Below are 16,198 nucleotides of genomic sequence, written 5' to 3'. Positions count from 1 at the left end.
TTTTGTTTTTCGAAGTATAAGCGGCAAAGTTGAGATTGGAACTTATAATCTCACGATGATCATTTAAAATCTTTACCAATTAAACTAATCAACATCGGAGTTAAGCATGTATTGTTTGCATCCAATTTTATCTATTTAAATCTAAGAGTTTAGTATCCTGATTTTAACTTGTTCAATGATTAACAAGATTAAGTGATTTGTTGTCTTTCCATCAACTGTGAGAAATCCTCCGTAGATCATACCTCAAAGTTTGCCAGTGAGCATCTACAAGTTTTCATATACTTAGATTACAAAAAAAAATCTCAAAAGAATAAATAGAAACTAAATCATTTACTGAGAGGGAAAGCATTTAGAGGGATGAAAATGATAGGCATGTGAATGGAATTCCAATAGGTCCCAATACTACCTTTTGTCTTTTTTTCCCAGAGGACATTATTCGACATTGATTCTTGATTATGCCACAGACAAATCTTATGAATTAAACAATGTCATGATGTTACTATATGAGACAAACCTACTTGCTTAATTTAATGTTCATAAACACCTGACCTCTGAGCTCCAACACGATTAGGGAAGGGACCAAGTTCTGACCATTAGTCAATATGTTGAATCAAGTGTAAAGAAAACTGATGTAGATTCTACCTAAGATTGTTGAAGGATGTTGACCGATGTAGCACTTCATGTGGTACAACAATTTGGATTTCCTTTAGGATGCACTTTCACACCCTCAAAATTGAACTGTTCTTAGATGGTACAAAAAATAGACAACAATTAATAATTGATAAATAGAGAATGTCTTGCGTAAAGTTACTGTATCATAGAAACAGTCCAGGATTTGGATTTCACATGCACCAGAGACATTCCCAAGTGCATTAATCAATCATTCCATAAATCTGCAAACTCATTGGGCTCTAAAGGATTCAAGAGTTCATGCATCTTCCTCCTCATCTTTGCCTTGACCTTCTTCGTGTACTTTCCGGCTGTCTTCTTCTTCTTCTCTAGGGCACAGATCTGATTTCAGAATGAAACACATCAGCGGAAAAGCAATGATGTCGAAGCAAGAACTTTTGCAATAGATTTTCTACTTTAAAATTTAAACCTATGAAATGAAAATGCAAAATAGAACAAAAGATGGATAGTATGGCAATTTTCCTGAATTGGACTAAAAATACAATTTTGGTCATTTATGAGGTTGACGAGATTAGACAAGGAAATGACTGAAGACAGCTGAAGACATGAAATGCAATGAAAAATCTAGCTCCGACAAAAAAAAATTCAATACTTGTAACAAAATTCTTAGAAAAATGAAATAATGTGGATATAGAAGACACAAGAATACTTGTTTGAATATTCTATTGTGACAACTACGCATGTAAATATATTTCACTGAGAGATCACCATCAAAGAGGCAATGAAATTTTTTTTTAGAACTACATAATTGATAGTCGACAAGATTAGAAAATGATCATTATTTTAAGCAAGAAAGTCCTAATGGGAGATGACAATGAACTTCGATTCTCTCGGAAATAGTTTTGAAAAATCAAGGTTATTCTACTCTCTTAGGTTAAAGAAAGTGAAATTTTCAAGAGTCTTCGCATATGTTTTCTTGTGAGAATTTCTTAGTTTGGTAAAAGAAAATTAAAAATATAAAAAAAAGGATCTGAAATATTCAGTGTAGAAATGTGTTGATCAACATTGACAAACTTCAACCATATTGTGAGGGTGAATGTAATAACTGCCTAATTTGGTGAAATGTAGAATGGGTTTTCATATAATGTTGGGCCACCAAAACTGGCACCAAATATCTTGATTGGATTCAAACAAAAAATCTTGGGCCAACCTGCTTCAAGTGCCATGTCAGCAACAAAATAAGCAAGTTCTGTTATATACTTTAAAACAAGATATGTAATTTCGAATAATACAGTCTGGTATGAACGGTACGTACCGGTCTATCAGCTGATCGGTATACGGATTGTCCGTTACCGGATGGTATATATATATATATATACCAAGCGGTATACCAAACGGTATACTATATCGTATCATACCGAGCGAATATCAAAACGTCGGTACGGTATGATATTTCAAACCTTGCTTTAAAACATAAAAGCAATTTTGTACCTCCACAAGTGTCATTTTGTCTAGAGCTCCTCAATCGATCGATCGACTTTGCCTATCTCATTGCGAGGTACAGAAATCTGCACCCAGAAAGAAAAAAAAATCACAACAATATCCTTTTAAAACTCAATATATATGTAATAAATTGAAAGTCAGATGTTTGCCTTTTGCAGGACAAAGTCATTCAAATTAAATAAAGCTTCAAAGAAAGTCTTCCATTTGTTCTGGCATATGACTTATAAATTACAACTACAATATTGTAGTTAGCTGGCACCAAGAACATCAACCAAAGCAAACTATCAGAGCAATTGATGATGTACAGAAGGGCAGTTATGCAAAAATAGCAGACGATTCTACCTTGCATTTCCTAAGATTGAGATATCTGAGCGACTCTTCATGGTGGACTAGACAAGTCAAACTAGAACCAAAGCATCAATATGTATAGCAAGTGACTGTGAACATGGTATTATTGATGGGAATTACAGTTGACGAATGCTAGCCACTTCACACATCTCATACAGATGAAAGCGATAGAAAAGAAATTAATATTCCACAAAACAGAAGCACTTAAATTTGTACAAACTATGCCGCACATGTTGCCTCAGACATTGTCATGTAATCACTATCCTAGGTATCATCCTTGTAATGTATAGGATAAATCACCTGGTAATTGCGAAACCGAATGTGATCATCGACAATTGGATAGACAAAGACATGGTCATGGAAAGGTTTTACTTTCCAGTGGTCCTTTGGGATACTGGATATCTGCAAATGAAGAAAGCATTTATGTTTATAAAATTCTCCGGATAACAAAAACTAGAGACTCAATTTAGCAACAAGCACAAACTAACCTTAAGAGACCATGAATGATATCGGCAACAAAATCACTACCAGTAATAAAATGTAAATTCCTTGAAGAAAGGTTATAACAAGCAGAAGGAAAAAGACAGCAACCTACTCTTGTACACTGTGCTATAGCCTTCGTTACAGTGAAGGTGAAAGATCTTTTTATCAGAAGACTAATCAACCTACCAGATTATGATATGAGGATTCTAATTCATATCTTTGGTTACGTCTACTCAACCATATTTCGAAATGATTTGACACACTATGTACCATGCTAGTGACACTTCTTGCCTGCTAAAAACCATCTAATTATTACAATGTAATAGCAAACTCATAGTGGAGATCCACCATCCTTTGATGTGCTCTAAGTACTGAACAATCATGATTTCACAGAGAAATGCCTCAAACCGATTATTATAAAACTTCATAATAACTTTAAAATTTTAACACTATCATAAAGACAATGAAAGAAAGATCAGCTCCGTGGAGCACGAGACCCAGTCTAAGAGCTACAGAGCTTCACAGTAGCTCGACAGAGAAAAGGCAAAATACCGTATGTATAGTCTGAAACAGGAACAAAAGCACACCTCAAGCAGTATCAATTTGCTACACTATATCAATGAGCTGTATAAGCTTTGTATTATATACAGATGAGTAAAAGTTCAAAATGATAGAAGCTCCAAAATAAACACATAAAACTTACCATTCATGCGTGCATAAAATTCTTTGTAAAAGCTATATGACTACAAGAAATATTTTCTACCATCATTTCCAAGTGTCATTTACATCACTTCTTTATAAATCCAACACCATGTAAAGACAACAAAGCAATAAGCCAAGAGTTGACTACTAAAAAAATGCAAGGTACTTTGTCAAAATTTGAGGAAAATGTCAAAATTGGGTGTGATCTTTTCAAATGATTGCCAGTAAGCTTCAGCTCCTCCATTGTATAAACTTTAGAAAGAAACAACAAGTTTTTAGAAGTCCATAGCAAACTAATCATATATCATAGAATCAAATCAGATGTACAGAGGTGATAAGCGATTTGCTCAGTAAGGATTATAAGAGATCAGAGTATGTTTACCAGCATTAACCAAGAACTTCACAGAAGGCCCACTTGGACACTTCACCATCCAAAGATAAAGATCTTTCTGCTTTCTGCACTGATACATATGAACGATGAAAGAACTAAATAGAAGATATTGCAAGTGTCATAAAAGAAACAACAATTCTAATCCACAATATATTTCGGTCCTAATGGAACACGTATAATAATTAAACAAGAAATTTGTACACAAAGTAGGTTAAAGAAACAGAACCAACTGTTCTCACTAGGCTCTATATGGAAGAACGATGATAATGCCATTAAGGTAAGAATGTTATTATATATATATATATATATATATATATAAAGACAGTGAGCCCCAAATCCTGTCAGCTTCCACTATGATCCAAAATTCCCTCTTTAAATATGTAGATACAATTTGACAAGTAGGAATGATATACAATTATAGATTGGTTATAGAGCCAATCACTTCAAACCACATAAACAAGGGCATTAGCACCAAGCTGTTCATCCTTCAATTTGTGGATGAACAGCTGAGCAGCTGAAACAGAAAATCAGTCAAGTTTCCAAATGCAATGTGAACCATACGTCAAAGAACAAGCAGCTGGAGCAGTTCCTAAGCTCAATCAACTCATTGAGAGTAGCCCCCTCGCTCTCTTGGGACTCCACCTTGCTGTCTTTCTTGCAATGAGGCACGAGGGACACCACGTTCAGCATCAAATGCCGATGCCTTTCTGCACCACCAGACCAAATTTATGTAAGCTCATAGAAGTACCAAGGAAGCTGGAGAAACAAACAAGCAAACGCACCAGACTACCTATATGTGATGTGGCGCGAGCTCGTGTCAAGGACCTTCTCTCGGTCCCTAAAGACGATAATCTTTCTCCTTCTCTGTAACCCCATCCTTCCATACCAAAAGGGTGCGTTTGGGCCTTTCTTGGGCGACTTCCTCTTTCTTCGGAGCCGCAGATGCCTCGTCCTGCTTCCGCTTCTCCCCCATTTAAGCTACACTGGCATGCACTAATCCAACTTCTAAGATCAAAATCTAAAGAAGGAAAGGAACAAGAAAAACGATTCCTTTACAAACTCTACATATTACACAACTCTTGTTTGCATCAAAAGAAGATCAATTCAAAGAAAGACGAGCTTAGTCGCCGCTCATACAGAAGTAAAAACGGATAGACGATCGAAAACAAATTCAAGCTTTCCGTAATCTCAATGGGTCTTCAACCGAGCAAATTACACCTCGTTAACCATCTTTATCCCGTATACTTCAAAAAATTAAATTTACATAATTGAAACATCTACGCATTTAATCAACCATCGATTTACAGTAAAAAAATAATTTTAATATTTCAATTGAAAATAACAGATAATGGTATTGTTGGAGGTCGTGAATGATTGTTGTGGATGAAGAGAGCGACGATGAGAGGTGAGGGTCATCAGTGATTGCATCGACGATGGGTACGACGACGTACTCAGTATTAAATTTTGAGACCCACATTTTTCTACCGTCGCTAGATACGTTCGTCGGGAGCTTAATAATCGCTTGTCTGCTAGCCTTCTAGGGCTTCTCTTCCCAATCAGTGACAATCGTGACGAATAAAACTTCTTATTTAACCAGCCTCTCATCTCCCCTTTTATATGCCCATGCAGGAACTAATGCGACAGCTAGGGGAGCGATAATAACTTTGACAACCCTAGCTTCAGGTCAAGCGATCCGCACAACGAATCAACGACAAGGCAGCCATCATCTTTGTCTAGATGTTGCTCGACAATTACGTCGGTATCGACATATATAATGGTGGCCATCGCATCATTTATGGCGAAGATGGTGGCCACCTTACCATTGCCCCATTAGGTGGATCGCTTGTCTCGAAGCTGGGGTCACTGGAGTTCTTGATACTCTCCATGTTGCCACATTAGTTTCGACATGAGCATGAAAAAAGAGAGATTGGAGGGTTCGTTGGAAGAAGAGTTTTATTCACTATGGTTGTCATCGATTAAGAAAGGAAGCTTTGGAAGGTCGGTAAGTGAGCGATTATTGAACTCCCAATGGACATATCCGACAGTGGTAGAAAAATATGGATCTTGGAATTCGACAATGAGTACGTCGTCATACCAGTAGTTATTGATGCAATTGTCGACAACCTTCACCTCTTGCCACCCAACTCTTCTTATCCACAACAGTCACCTGCGATCCTAACGGTACCATCATCCATCTCCATCGATATCATTCATCATCACTAATTAAAATATTAAAATTATTATTTTATTTTTTTTATATTTATAAGATCGATGATACTAGAGTAAATAAACTTAGATATTTTACTTTCATAATTATAGAAATATTAATATAATTTTTTAAAGTATAAAAATTAAGATGATAAAATTATAAAAATATTAAAATAATTTTTTAAAAATATAAAAACTGAGATGATAAAGATAATTAACGACAGTAGTTTTGCCCGTCTTAAACATGTCCACAATTACTTACGAGAGAACCTCTGTGATTGTTAACGGAAAAAAAAAGCATCTTTCATCGGTAACGAGAGAAAATATGATGCTTTTGGGCTTCGAGACGAATCAAGAACCTAAGGAAGGTTGAGGCCTGGCGTCGTTAATTGAGGAAGAAGACCGAGAAGAACCCCAAGAAATCACCAAGGGTTTCCACGGGATTCAGCCCGGCGCAAGCCGCCGGTGCTTAGGGTTTTGGAGCACGAATATTTAGGCAAATCTGCCCGTCCAGGGGCCATTGGACGTGTTCGATTGGGCCCGGTCTAATACAGACCGGCGACGAAGCAGTCCATGTGCATGGTCGTAACACGTGGCCGGAAGCTAGGAATCGTGATACGAACGCGGAACGGTACATGTTTCGTGGAAAGCACGAAAACGACCGCGAGCCTCAAATCAACCTTCGGACGCCACTCGAAAAGTACATGTCACCCACTCTCCCCGTCTCCCGATGTAGACACTCTGCGATTTGATTGGTTGACGCGACTTGGCCCACCGGATTCCGAGACAAGCAATGTCGGGCCCACGAAAGCCGCGTCACACCGTCTTTTCGTGGTTGATGCCAGCTTTGCAGCGGCCTTGTTCTTTGGCGACAAGAATTGCTGCTTGTTGCTACTGAGCGACTTAGTGCGGCGCTTCAATCACAACATATAAGATATGGGATATGGCTGCCACTACGGATGCATGCAGTGCCATTTATTTGACACGGTCGAATGCCATTGAATCAAGTAATTATTGTCAGCCACTTACCCCACACAGCACGACACACGTGCCACGCGGCTCAAATGAAAGGATCGGATCCGGATCGTACATCGGGATCCGTATCCAATAATCTCATTTGGCCCCATCTGCACGGATCTTAACGAGCCATCAAGGCCAGTGCAATATAATATGCGAACATCCACATCAAGTCCTGTGATCGATCACCATCTTATTTGATATATGGAAGGAACCGACGGCCCTGATTCGTTTGCTCCCGTGACCTCCCGTCACTTTCCTCTTCTTAAGTGCACTCAACAGCTCACAGTAACAAAAAAAAAGGGCCTTTGTTTTATCTTTTTCTTTTCCGCGAAAAGAAAGTCCATGAAATCGACTGCAAATACTTACTTTTTTATGTAAAAGGTTCCTCCTTTCGATTCCTCTCGTTCTTGGTGCCAGCTAGCTTTCCTTCACCTCCGTCAGTTGTCCAGAGGAGGGAGACTTGCATGTATATTCTTATCAGTAGGAAAGAGACGAGCTTTTTGTTCTTCTAGCCCTTGGGAGAATGGCGAGGGTGGGAGGGGAAGGGATGGTGGCGATTTGGGTTCTCCTGGCCTGCACTTGGGCGTGGAATCCAGGCTTCGTCAATGGCGACACGGACAGCAATGACGGTGAGTGGGTTCGGATTCCTGGTGAGCCTTTTGAGGTTACTGGTTTAGAGCAGATGCGAAGCGATTGTGGGAAAGGATATCTGACCTGGTGTCTGCAGATTGAATATTTTTTTCCTTTTCGATGAGTTTTGCTTGGTTTCTGCAGTTGTCTTCTTGATCTGTTCTGGTGTACTGGTCTTTGGTTGGTCAAATGTCTAGTTGGTGTTGTTTGGGTTTGATTCAAGTTTTGAGATTTTTTGCGAAAATTTCGTGCCTTTGGTTGGAAGATGATGGGAGCTTTTGGATTCAGGCGATTGAGTACTTTTGCTTTAGAATGCACGTTTTGACGGGTTCGGTAACGATCTGTCTCACTAGCAGAAGAATATTTGCATTTTGCTCTAATTTGTGGTTGGAAGACCTGATATGTTGTTATTTTGTGATCTTCTAATAGAATCTTGTTTGGTTGATTTGATTTTCCATGTTTATTACATATCCTAAATTCAATCTTTAGAAATATAGAAAAGATTTACTACTTCTGCAGCAACCTCTTATTTCCAAAAATGGTTAGATGAGCTGGTTTTATTTTTGTGACTTCCAACTTTCATTCTTGAACCTTCCCCGGAACGAAGTATTGATGCCTAGGTTTGGTTGACATGTTCTCGTGTCCAAGGGAATTATGAAAATTTAAGCTTTGTCAAAGCCGATGTGAAGACATTTCTCATTTCTCATGCTCCATTTGCAGCTTCTGCTCTCAGTGTATTGTTCAGCAGTTTGAACTCGGCATCCCAGCTGACAGGCTGGAAACAAAGTGGTGGTGATCCATGCGGGGAATCATGGCTAGGAATTACGTGCTCTGGCTCTTCGGTTACTGCCATGTGAGATTGTATCATGACAAATTTGCCGAACCGATATCTTGTTTTACTCTATCTGATGCATGTTCTCTTCATTGGGTTTGTAGCAAACTGTCGGGGTTGGGACTTACTGGAACACTTGGCTACAACATGAACCAATTATCTTCACTAACTGAGCTGTAAGTTGGATAAGTTCTATATCGTATAATTCTTGTGGCGAGATTTTTCTTGGGGTTTTAATTTTTTTTAATTTTTGTGCAGTGATCTGAGCAAAAATAATCTTGGAAACAGAAGTTCGATACCTTATAACCTTCCTCCAAATCTTCACAGGCTGTAAGTTAAAATGTAGATGATGATGACTTCAATTGTTAGTCAGCTATTATTGGCATCAGTCTTATGATAATATTGTCTGCAGAGACCTCAGCAATAACCAGTATGGTGGAAGTTTACCTTATTCAATCTCCCCGATGGTCACACTAGAATATCTGTGAGTGGCCTGTGAAATCACATTATGTTCCCTTTATGGAGCTATTTTAACTGATATTTTATATTAAAATATGCACTAATGCATGTAGAAATCTCGCTCATAATCAACTCCAAGGAAATCTGGGTGACATGTTTGGAAGCCTCTCGAATCTGGCGACAATGTAGGTGTAAATTAACATTCTGATTGATCACTTACTGTATTCTTATTGTTCACGGCAAACACATTTGAGTCTACATATAATGTGCAAGTCCACCTTTTTCCACTTTATCATCTGGGCTATAGATAATTACTGTCTTATTTATTAGTGATGTTGCCTAAATTTTCTTGCATGTAAGTTGCTGAAGTTAGTGTGGCAGAGACTGAAATCTTTCCTGCCGATCTTTGTATTTGGATTGTAGAGGTCTAACCATGCATCCATCAGTTCCTCTTCTGGTTTTACTTGATTACTTGACATTCTGAGAATAAGGAATGTATACTGCAGAGACCTGTCTTCCAATTCACTAACAGGTGACCTCCCACAGAGCTTCAGCAGCTTAACAAGTTTGACGAGCCTGTAAGAGTACTGAATTTCATGCATGTAGAAAATGCCTTGTTGTTTTATGAATGCTTTAATAACCAGTGTCTGTTCCCTTTCAGATATTTGGAGAACAACCAGTTCACTGGTCACATAGATGTCCTTGCCGGTCTTCCTCTTCAAAATTTGTAAGTTTACATATAAAGCTGTCCTTTAAAAATTGGATATCGTCTTCACATCATATGTTTGACAAGGTACACATATTTGTTTTTAGGAACGTTGCAAATAACCGCTTCACTGGTTGGATTCCTAACCAGTTAAAGGGGATAAACAATCTCCAGTGAGTACTTAATGAACTTCATTGACATCATTTGATCTAATTACAGATGAATTCTTCATAACAGACCTATTTGTAAATCTTTGTTTGTAGCACTGAGAATAACCAGTGGAGCTCTGGGCCAGCACCTCCTCCTCCACCTTATACACCTCCTCCACCAGGTCGAAAAAGCAACGCTGGTCAAAAATCTGGTGGCAGTGGTGGTATAGGTGGTGGGGGAATAGCAGGAATTATCATATCTATCTTAATCGTAGGTGGAATAATTGCATTCTTTGTGATACGGAGGAAATCGAGAAAATATCCAACAGAAGAAAGTCTTGAACAAGACCGGCCTTTTGCTCAGTTTGCTTCAGATGAAGTTAAAGGTAGTTTGAATTGTGTATATCCATGATTTGATCAAAGTCTATCTGCCATAGATCAGCATGGTTGATTAATACATGCATATTATATAGTGTCATGACTTTTGAAATGACTAACTGTATCTTCTTTCATTGTCTTGACTAAGAAATGAACCACTACAATCTTGTTTATTTGATTTCACTGTACTATTTTTTAACCTAAATGATGGGCCTTGATGCAATGACAAGGATGATCTCTTGCTAACTGTTTTGACGTAAGATTTAGGATGTGTATGTAGGACCCCCTTTGCCCCTCATTGGTGAGGGCCTCATGCCCTTGGATATTAATATGGCCACAATATTATTGTTGAATGTTTGCTCAGCTGTACATAAATGACCTAGATTTCTGTAATGCCTTCTAATTTTGAAGCTCCTAAAGCCACACATATGAAACTTTGTTTCAGGGATGTAACTATATATGTGCTAAAATAAATTCAGTTGAATTTATAAAAGGATATTATGTATGATCTCATCCTTTTTTATTCTGACTGCCACCTGTTTTAAATGAAAGCTGGACTTTTGGCCTAAATTTTAATTTTTAATTGGCTGATACCAGTCAGATTGTTGAGGTTGAGATTGTAGTCCCTGTTCTTTTAATTTGATATGTTCTACTTTTTTCTGTTCAATTTTTTTTCTCTCCCTTCACTGGTAAATCTGCTGCATCGTCCACTCTATCTCGATGGTTTTTTGTGGTGACACATAAGACTTCTACCAATGGTAGACCTACATAATCTATAATTCTTAACTAATTTATTGAACATTGTTCAATTCTTTAAATTGTCTGAACATTAGCTGAAGTAATAGCCACGGTAGTTATGAAACAAATGAATACTTCAATGCAGGATGTTGTCATATCTGAAAAATTGAAAATACAAACAATCTATGATTGGAGACATTCTTTTAATTTTATTTACACAAAACCTCTTAGTTGGAACACAAATGCTAGGAACTATTTTTGTCAAGAGTATAATAGGACTATTTTTGTCAATGCACATGCATGATGCTCCTGCTAACAAGAGGTCTAGAAATGGTAGGATGTTCAGTCTTACTCTTGCATGCAGATGGTCATTGTCATGGCTCAAACTATTAAAACCCACATAGTATTGGAACAATCTTACACCTAGAAAATAGTACATCAATCAATTATTTTGAAGCTTCTAATAATTAAAGATAAATGATTTTCATGAATGCCATGTTGCTGGAAACTGTAGTCAACAATTATTGTTAAACACATAACTTGTGACAAAAGTTCATTAATGATGAATTCATTGGAATTGGCCAATTGCAACATGAATACCATCTACTGATCTCTCTTGCTTGAAAAATGAAGTAATAACCTCTTTGTGAACAGTTTTCTTGATGTTGCACTAAGTGCAGCATGCCATCAGAAATTTTTGTTCAGATTCGAGAAATTAATTTGCTTACTATGTAACTAATTAGTTGCAGAGATGAAGATGGTCCAAACATCCTCTATGTTTGACACAGAAAAGTTGCCACCACCAGCTCCAGTAAGCCTTAAGCCTCCACCAATTGATCGTTATAAATCATTCGATGAAGATGAGTTCTCAAACAAGCCTATCGCGAAGAAGGTTAATACAACATCCATAAAAGCAATTATTTATTCTGTAGCTGACCTGCAGATTGCTACAGACAGTTTTAGTGAAGATAATCTTGTTGGTGAAGGCTCTTTTGGTCGTGTTTACAGGGCACAATTTAGTGATGGAAAGGTATGGCTTCCTTAAAACCATAAATTCTTTCTCTTTTAGCTAGATATGGCTATCTTTTGTATAACCTCTATCAGGCAGTTTCTCTGATCTTGAAAATCACTCACATGCATACAGTTCATACTTTGCATCCCATGTTACAACTGAGGAGACACCTCGTCTATAAACCTCAGATAAATCTTGAACAATATTACCTGGAGTAAATTATACTAAAAAACAATGTCCACATGTGGCTGCAAAATGAGCATAATACAATCAGAGCAAAGACTTGCTGAATGAATGTGAACTACATGCACAAACCATGATTATATAGCAGATAACATCACACTAGTAAATATAACATCTCACACTAGTACATAATGTTGTTAAACGGAGGCTTGTCAGCTAATTTAATCTACTATGTTCTTTAACAAAACATAGCATTGAAGCACCTATGTCATCATCAGCTTTTATATGTCAAAATATGGTTCTTTTTTCCTTGTAAATAGGACCTTAGCACTTTTCATTTTTTAGCAACAAGAGATGCCTTTTAACATTTTATTATTACCAAGAAGATATTCACTTTTATTTACAGAAAATTCCAGCCATCTTCGTAACACAACAACCTGTATTACACAATCATTAGCATTTTATGTGTTTATGTTCATGATAGAACACAAGTTTTTAAGGTATAGTTAACTTACCCGATCCTCCAAACTTTTGCAGGTTGTCAGATTTTGGCTTCACTGTTTTTTTACCTTGTTTTTAGAAAGAACTATTGCAACAACTTTTTTTCTTGAATTTTCTGAAAGTGTAGATGTGTGCGACATGCTTTGAGATACTAAAGAAAATTAAGAAGTAGACTATCTATTAACATTTTCATTTTTGAATAGGTATTGGCTGTGAAGAAATTAAACTTAACGGCCCTGCCTAGCAGATCATCTGATGAATTCATTGAGATTGTTGGAAACATTTCACGTTTACATCATCCGAATTTGACTGAGCTGGTAGGTTACTGTTCTGAGCATGGACAGCGACTGTTGGTGTATGAATTTCACAAGAATGGCGCATTATATGATCTCCTCCAACTCTCAGACGAACCACTGTCTTGGAATGATCGTGTCAAGATTGCACTTGGCACTGCACGAGCATTAGAGTAAGTAAGAACTTTTGGTTGATCTTTTCTCTATTTGAATTTCAAACATTATTTATGGAAGGGAAATTGTGTCTGTTGCTTTTTCTCATTATACCATGCTGGTCTTTATTCCAATTTACTCGAAGAGTTGATTGAGAATTTAATTTATAGAGATCTCTGAAACTCACAAGTTCATCTAAATCCATTGCTTTTAAGTTCCATTTTGTAAATCCTGAAATCCTATTGTCCTTTATCTCATGTAAGCATTTTAGTTCATTATGTGATTCATCAACATGCATGGATCATCTTCTCATCACAGATTCTGGAGATTTTTTCTGGCTTTTCCCTTGATTATTTTGTATCTTAACATTCTAAATGCAGGTATCTGCATGAGGTTTGCTCACCATCGGTCATTCACAAAAATTTCAAGTCATCCAACATTCTATTGGACATGGAACTTAATCCACACCTGTCAGATTGTGGGCTCGAAGGTCTTGTTCCCAATGCAGAATTCCAGGTAATGTGTGAGATCATATATTCTATTCTGATTACAGAATCCTCTTAGAAAATGCTAAGACATTATGAACTACAATAATGTATTGGGTTCTCCAGTAGGTCTCAACATGGTCATCTATAAGAGTTTTTGCATACTTGATATGACATATCTGTGCATTTTTGTTCTCTTCATATTGTTATCTTCAACAAGAACCAACATCATAAGACTAACGTCCTATTTTCGTTTCATGATAATTAGGCAATATGTCACAAAAATATAACCTTAAAGCAATTTGAGATACATTCTAATTGGCACCCCATAGTCCATAGAGACTAAAAAAGTTAACTATCAGATGAGACTAGATCAAAAAATTACATAAATTGATGTTAAACTCATAAAAGATCTGACATATTTGGCATGACCTAAGGTAAATATTTTTTGTATCAACTTGTTTTCTATATAAACTGCTCATATAACTTGCAATTGAACTTAACAGATTTAAGACTGAGGCAAACCAGGGTTGCTTATAAGCGACTGAAAAAAGCACATGTAGGCTGCAGTTTTGATAATGAGAGAGTGAAATGGAGTCCTACCAAAGGATTGAGGTCTCAATTGTATTACATTTATATTATTAATGGAAGCTTCAAGTCCAAGATAAATGTCACTGCACATGATCTATGATGTTTAAAAATGATTAAAAACCAAATTTCATGTGTTTTTAATAAAATTCAAGTGTTCATCAAACTGATAAACATGAATGTTGTAAAAGGCATTCATCTATGAAAAATATGATTTTAAGATTATTTCAATTGACAAATTAAATGATTGATCATGATACTTCTATTATTATTGATTGCATCAAAATATGCTGCATCCTGTTAAATTTGTTTATTTTCTGGTCCATTTTATGCAAATGCTAAGATCTTTTAGAAAGTTTGATTTTTTTCATTTCTAAGCCTTTTGGATATCATAGAACAACTTCAACATGGCAATTTATGTTTTGGAGCCCTTATAATTGATTTTGAGGTGATAGTATTGAGGCTTTAATTTTCATTGGATTCTAGCTTAAAGTCAATCATCAAGGTTTTAGTTCCATGATCAGCTCCATTGATCTTGATTCATGTTATCCAAATCATTTAAGAAATAAAATTTATATGATTTGAAAATACTTTTTTGCTTATCTAATAGAAAACTGGTGGCATAAAATCCATTCGTATATCTATATTATTGCTAATGATCAAAATGATTGTAAATATATGATACAAATGCATACAAAGAATGCATTTTGATCTTGTTTTGAATTTACGGCACATATGCTTTTTTCTGATAACAATCATGAACCCACTACATTTTCTAAAATGCTTCTGACCTTTTTGTTTAATGACTTGTACAGGCATCTGAACTAAATATGGGTTACAGTGCACCTGAGGTTGCCATGTCTGGCCAGTATACTATGAAGAGTGATGTGTACAGTTTTGGAGTGGTCATGCTGGAGCTCATGACTGGCAGGAAACCTTTTGACAGGTATCTCTTCAGAAAGAATCACGGATAAGAGGCCATACTTGATATCTTGAACCATGAGTTTACGCTTTCGACTCGACTAAGATTTGTCTCGTGATAGCATTGACTGTGAATGCTTCTGAGCCAATATTTTGATGATTTTAGTACATGGTGTTGCTGATTTAATTGTTTTGCAAACTTATGACAGCTCAAGGCCACGATCTGAGCAGTCCTTGGTTCAGTGGGCGACTCCTCAGCTCCATGACATTGATGCCCTGGACAGGATGGTTGATCCTGCTCTCAAGGGGCTGTACCCTGCAAAATCGCTCTCTCGATTTGCTGATGTAATTGCCCTCTGTGTTCAGGTAAAAACATTCAACATCTCTGTCTTTTGCCAAGGCAAAACCAAACTATCTGAATTTTCGACCTAACTTGAAATCTACACACATCACAAGCTAAGACATTGCTGGTTATGTTGAATATCTTGGTGGTATGTGCTTAGAGTTCAATTTTGTTGCATGTATTTTATGTGACAGTCTGAGCCAGAATTCAGACCACCCATGTCCGAGGTCGTGCAAGCCCTAGTTCGTCTGGTCAAGAGGGTCAAGATGAACAACAGAATGGCTGGGGGAGATGGACAAGAGACTAGCAGACGAGCTGGCGATCAGGATGACTACATGTTCTAATTACATGGATTTGTTAGTTCATTTATGTGAAAAAGTTGATGTAATTCCAGACTTTGGTGTATCACCCTTTCAACCCTGTCTCACAGTTCATATCATGGCTATGATGCCCAACACTTTCGTAGTGAATCTGAAGAACAGTATTCTTTGACTCATAAAAGAACAGATGATTGATAATAAACAGATTGCTGTTTCCTATCT

At 37.0% G+C, this 16,198-nt stretch overlaps 1 protein-coding gene and 1 long non-coding RNA gene across 3 annotated transcripts; one reads left to right on the top strand and one right to left on the bottom strand.

The window, feature by feature from the left end:
• Positions 1 to 771: 771 nt before the first annotated feature.
• Positions 772 to 4,187, bottom strand: LOC135613049 (uncharacterized). Its single transcript, XR_010487176.1, has 4 exons — positions 4,049 to 4,187; positions 2,782 to 2,883; positions 2,122 to 2,198; positions 772 to 1,011 (listed from the first exon to the last, which is right to left on the bottom strand). It is a non-coding gene; the product is annotated as an uncharacterized LOC135613049 (long non-coding RNA).
• A 3,568-nt stretch (positions 4,188 to 7,755) lies between these two features.
• Positions 7,756 to 16,197, top strand: LOC135607012 (protein STRUBBELIG-RECEPTOR FAMILY 6-like). Of its 2 annotated transcripts, none has more exons than XM_065098440.1 (16): positions 7,756 to 7,914; positions 8,636 to 8,768; positions 8,852 to 8,923; positions 9,006 to 9,077; positions 9,160 to 9,231; positions 9,320 to 9,391; positions 9,713 to 9,784; positions 9,868 to 9,933; positions 10,020 to 10,085; positions 10,176 to 10,447; positions 11,927 to 12,207; positions 13,077 to 13,339; positions 13,700 to 13,835; positions 15,208 to 15,338; positions 15,523 to 15,679; positions 15,851 to 16,197. In XM_065098440.1, the coding sequence occupies exons 1-16, from the start codon at positions 7,809 to 7,811 to the stop codon at positions 15,998 to 16,000; spliced, it is 2,121 nt and encodes a 706-aa protein (XP_064954512.1). In that variant the 5' UTR covers positions 7,756 to 7,808; the 3' UTR covers positions 16,001 to 16,197. The 2 variants fall into 2 exon arrangements, with proteins under 2 accessions (XP_064954512.1, XP_064954510.1); XM_065098438.1 differs by having other exon boundaries at positions 11,921 to 12,207.
• The last annotated feature ends 1 nt before the right edge of the window (position 16,198 follows it).

Source organism: Musa acuminata, chromosome BXJ1-2, assembly GCF_036884655.1.
Source record: "Musa acuminata AAA Group cultivar baxijiao chromosome BXJ1-2, Cavendish_Baxijiao_AAA, whole genome shotgun sequence".
NCBI lineage: Eukaryota > Viridiplantae > Streptophyta > Magnoliopsida > Zingiberales > Musaceae > Musa > Musa acuminata.
This window is presented reverse-complemented; position numbering and strand designations above follow the sequence as displayed.

Excerpts from the sequence above, each read along its gene's own strand:
- LOC135607012 (XM_065098438.1), top strand. The coding sequence starts at position 7,809 with ATGGCGAGGGTGGGAGGGGAAGGGATGGTGGCGATTTGGGTTCTCCTG. Across the intron at positions 10,086-10,175 it reads AAGGGGATAAACAATCTCCA|CACTGAGAATAACCAGTGGA; the intron begins GTGAGTACTTAA and ends CTTTGTTTGTAG. Across the intron at positions 15,339-15,522 it reads GGCAGGAAACCTTTTGACAG|CTCAAGGCCACGATCTGAGC; the intron begins GTATCTCTTCAG and ends AACTTATGACAG.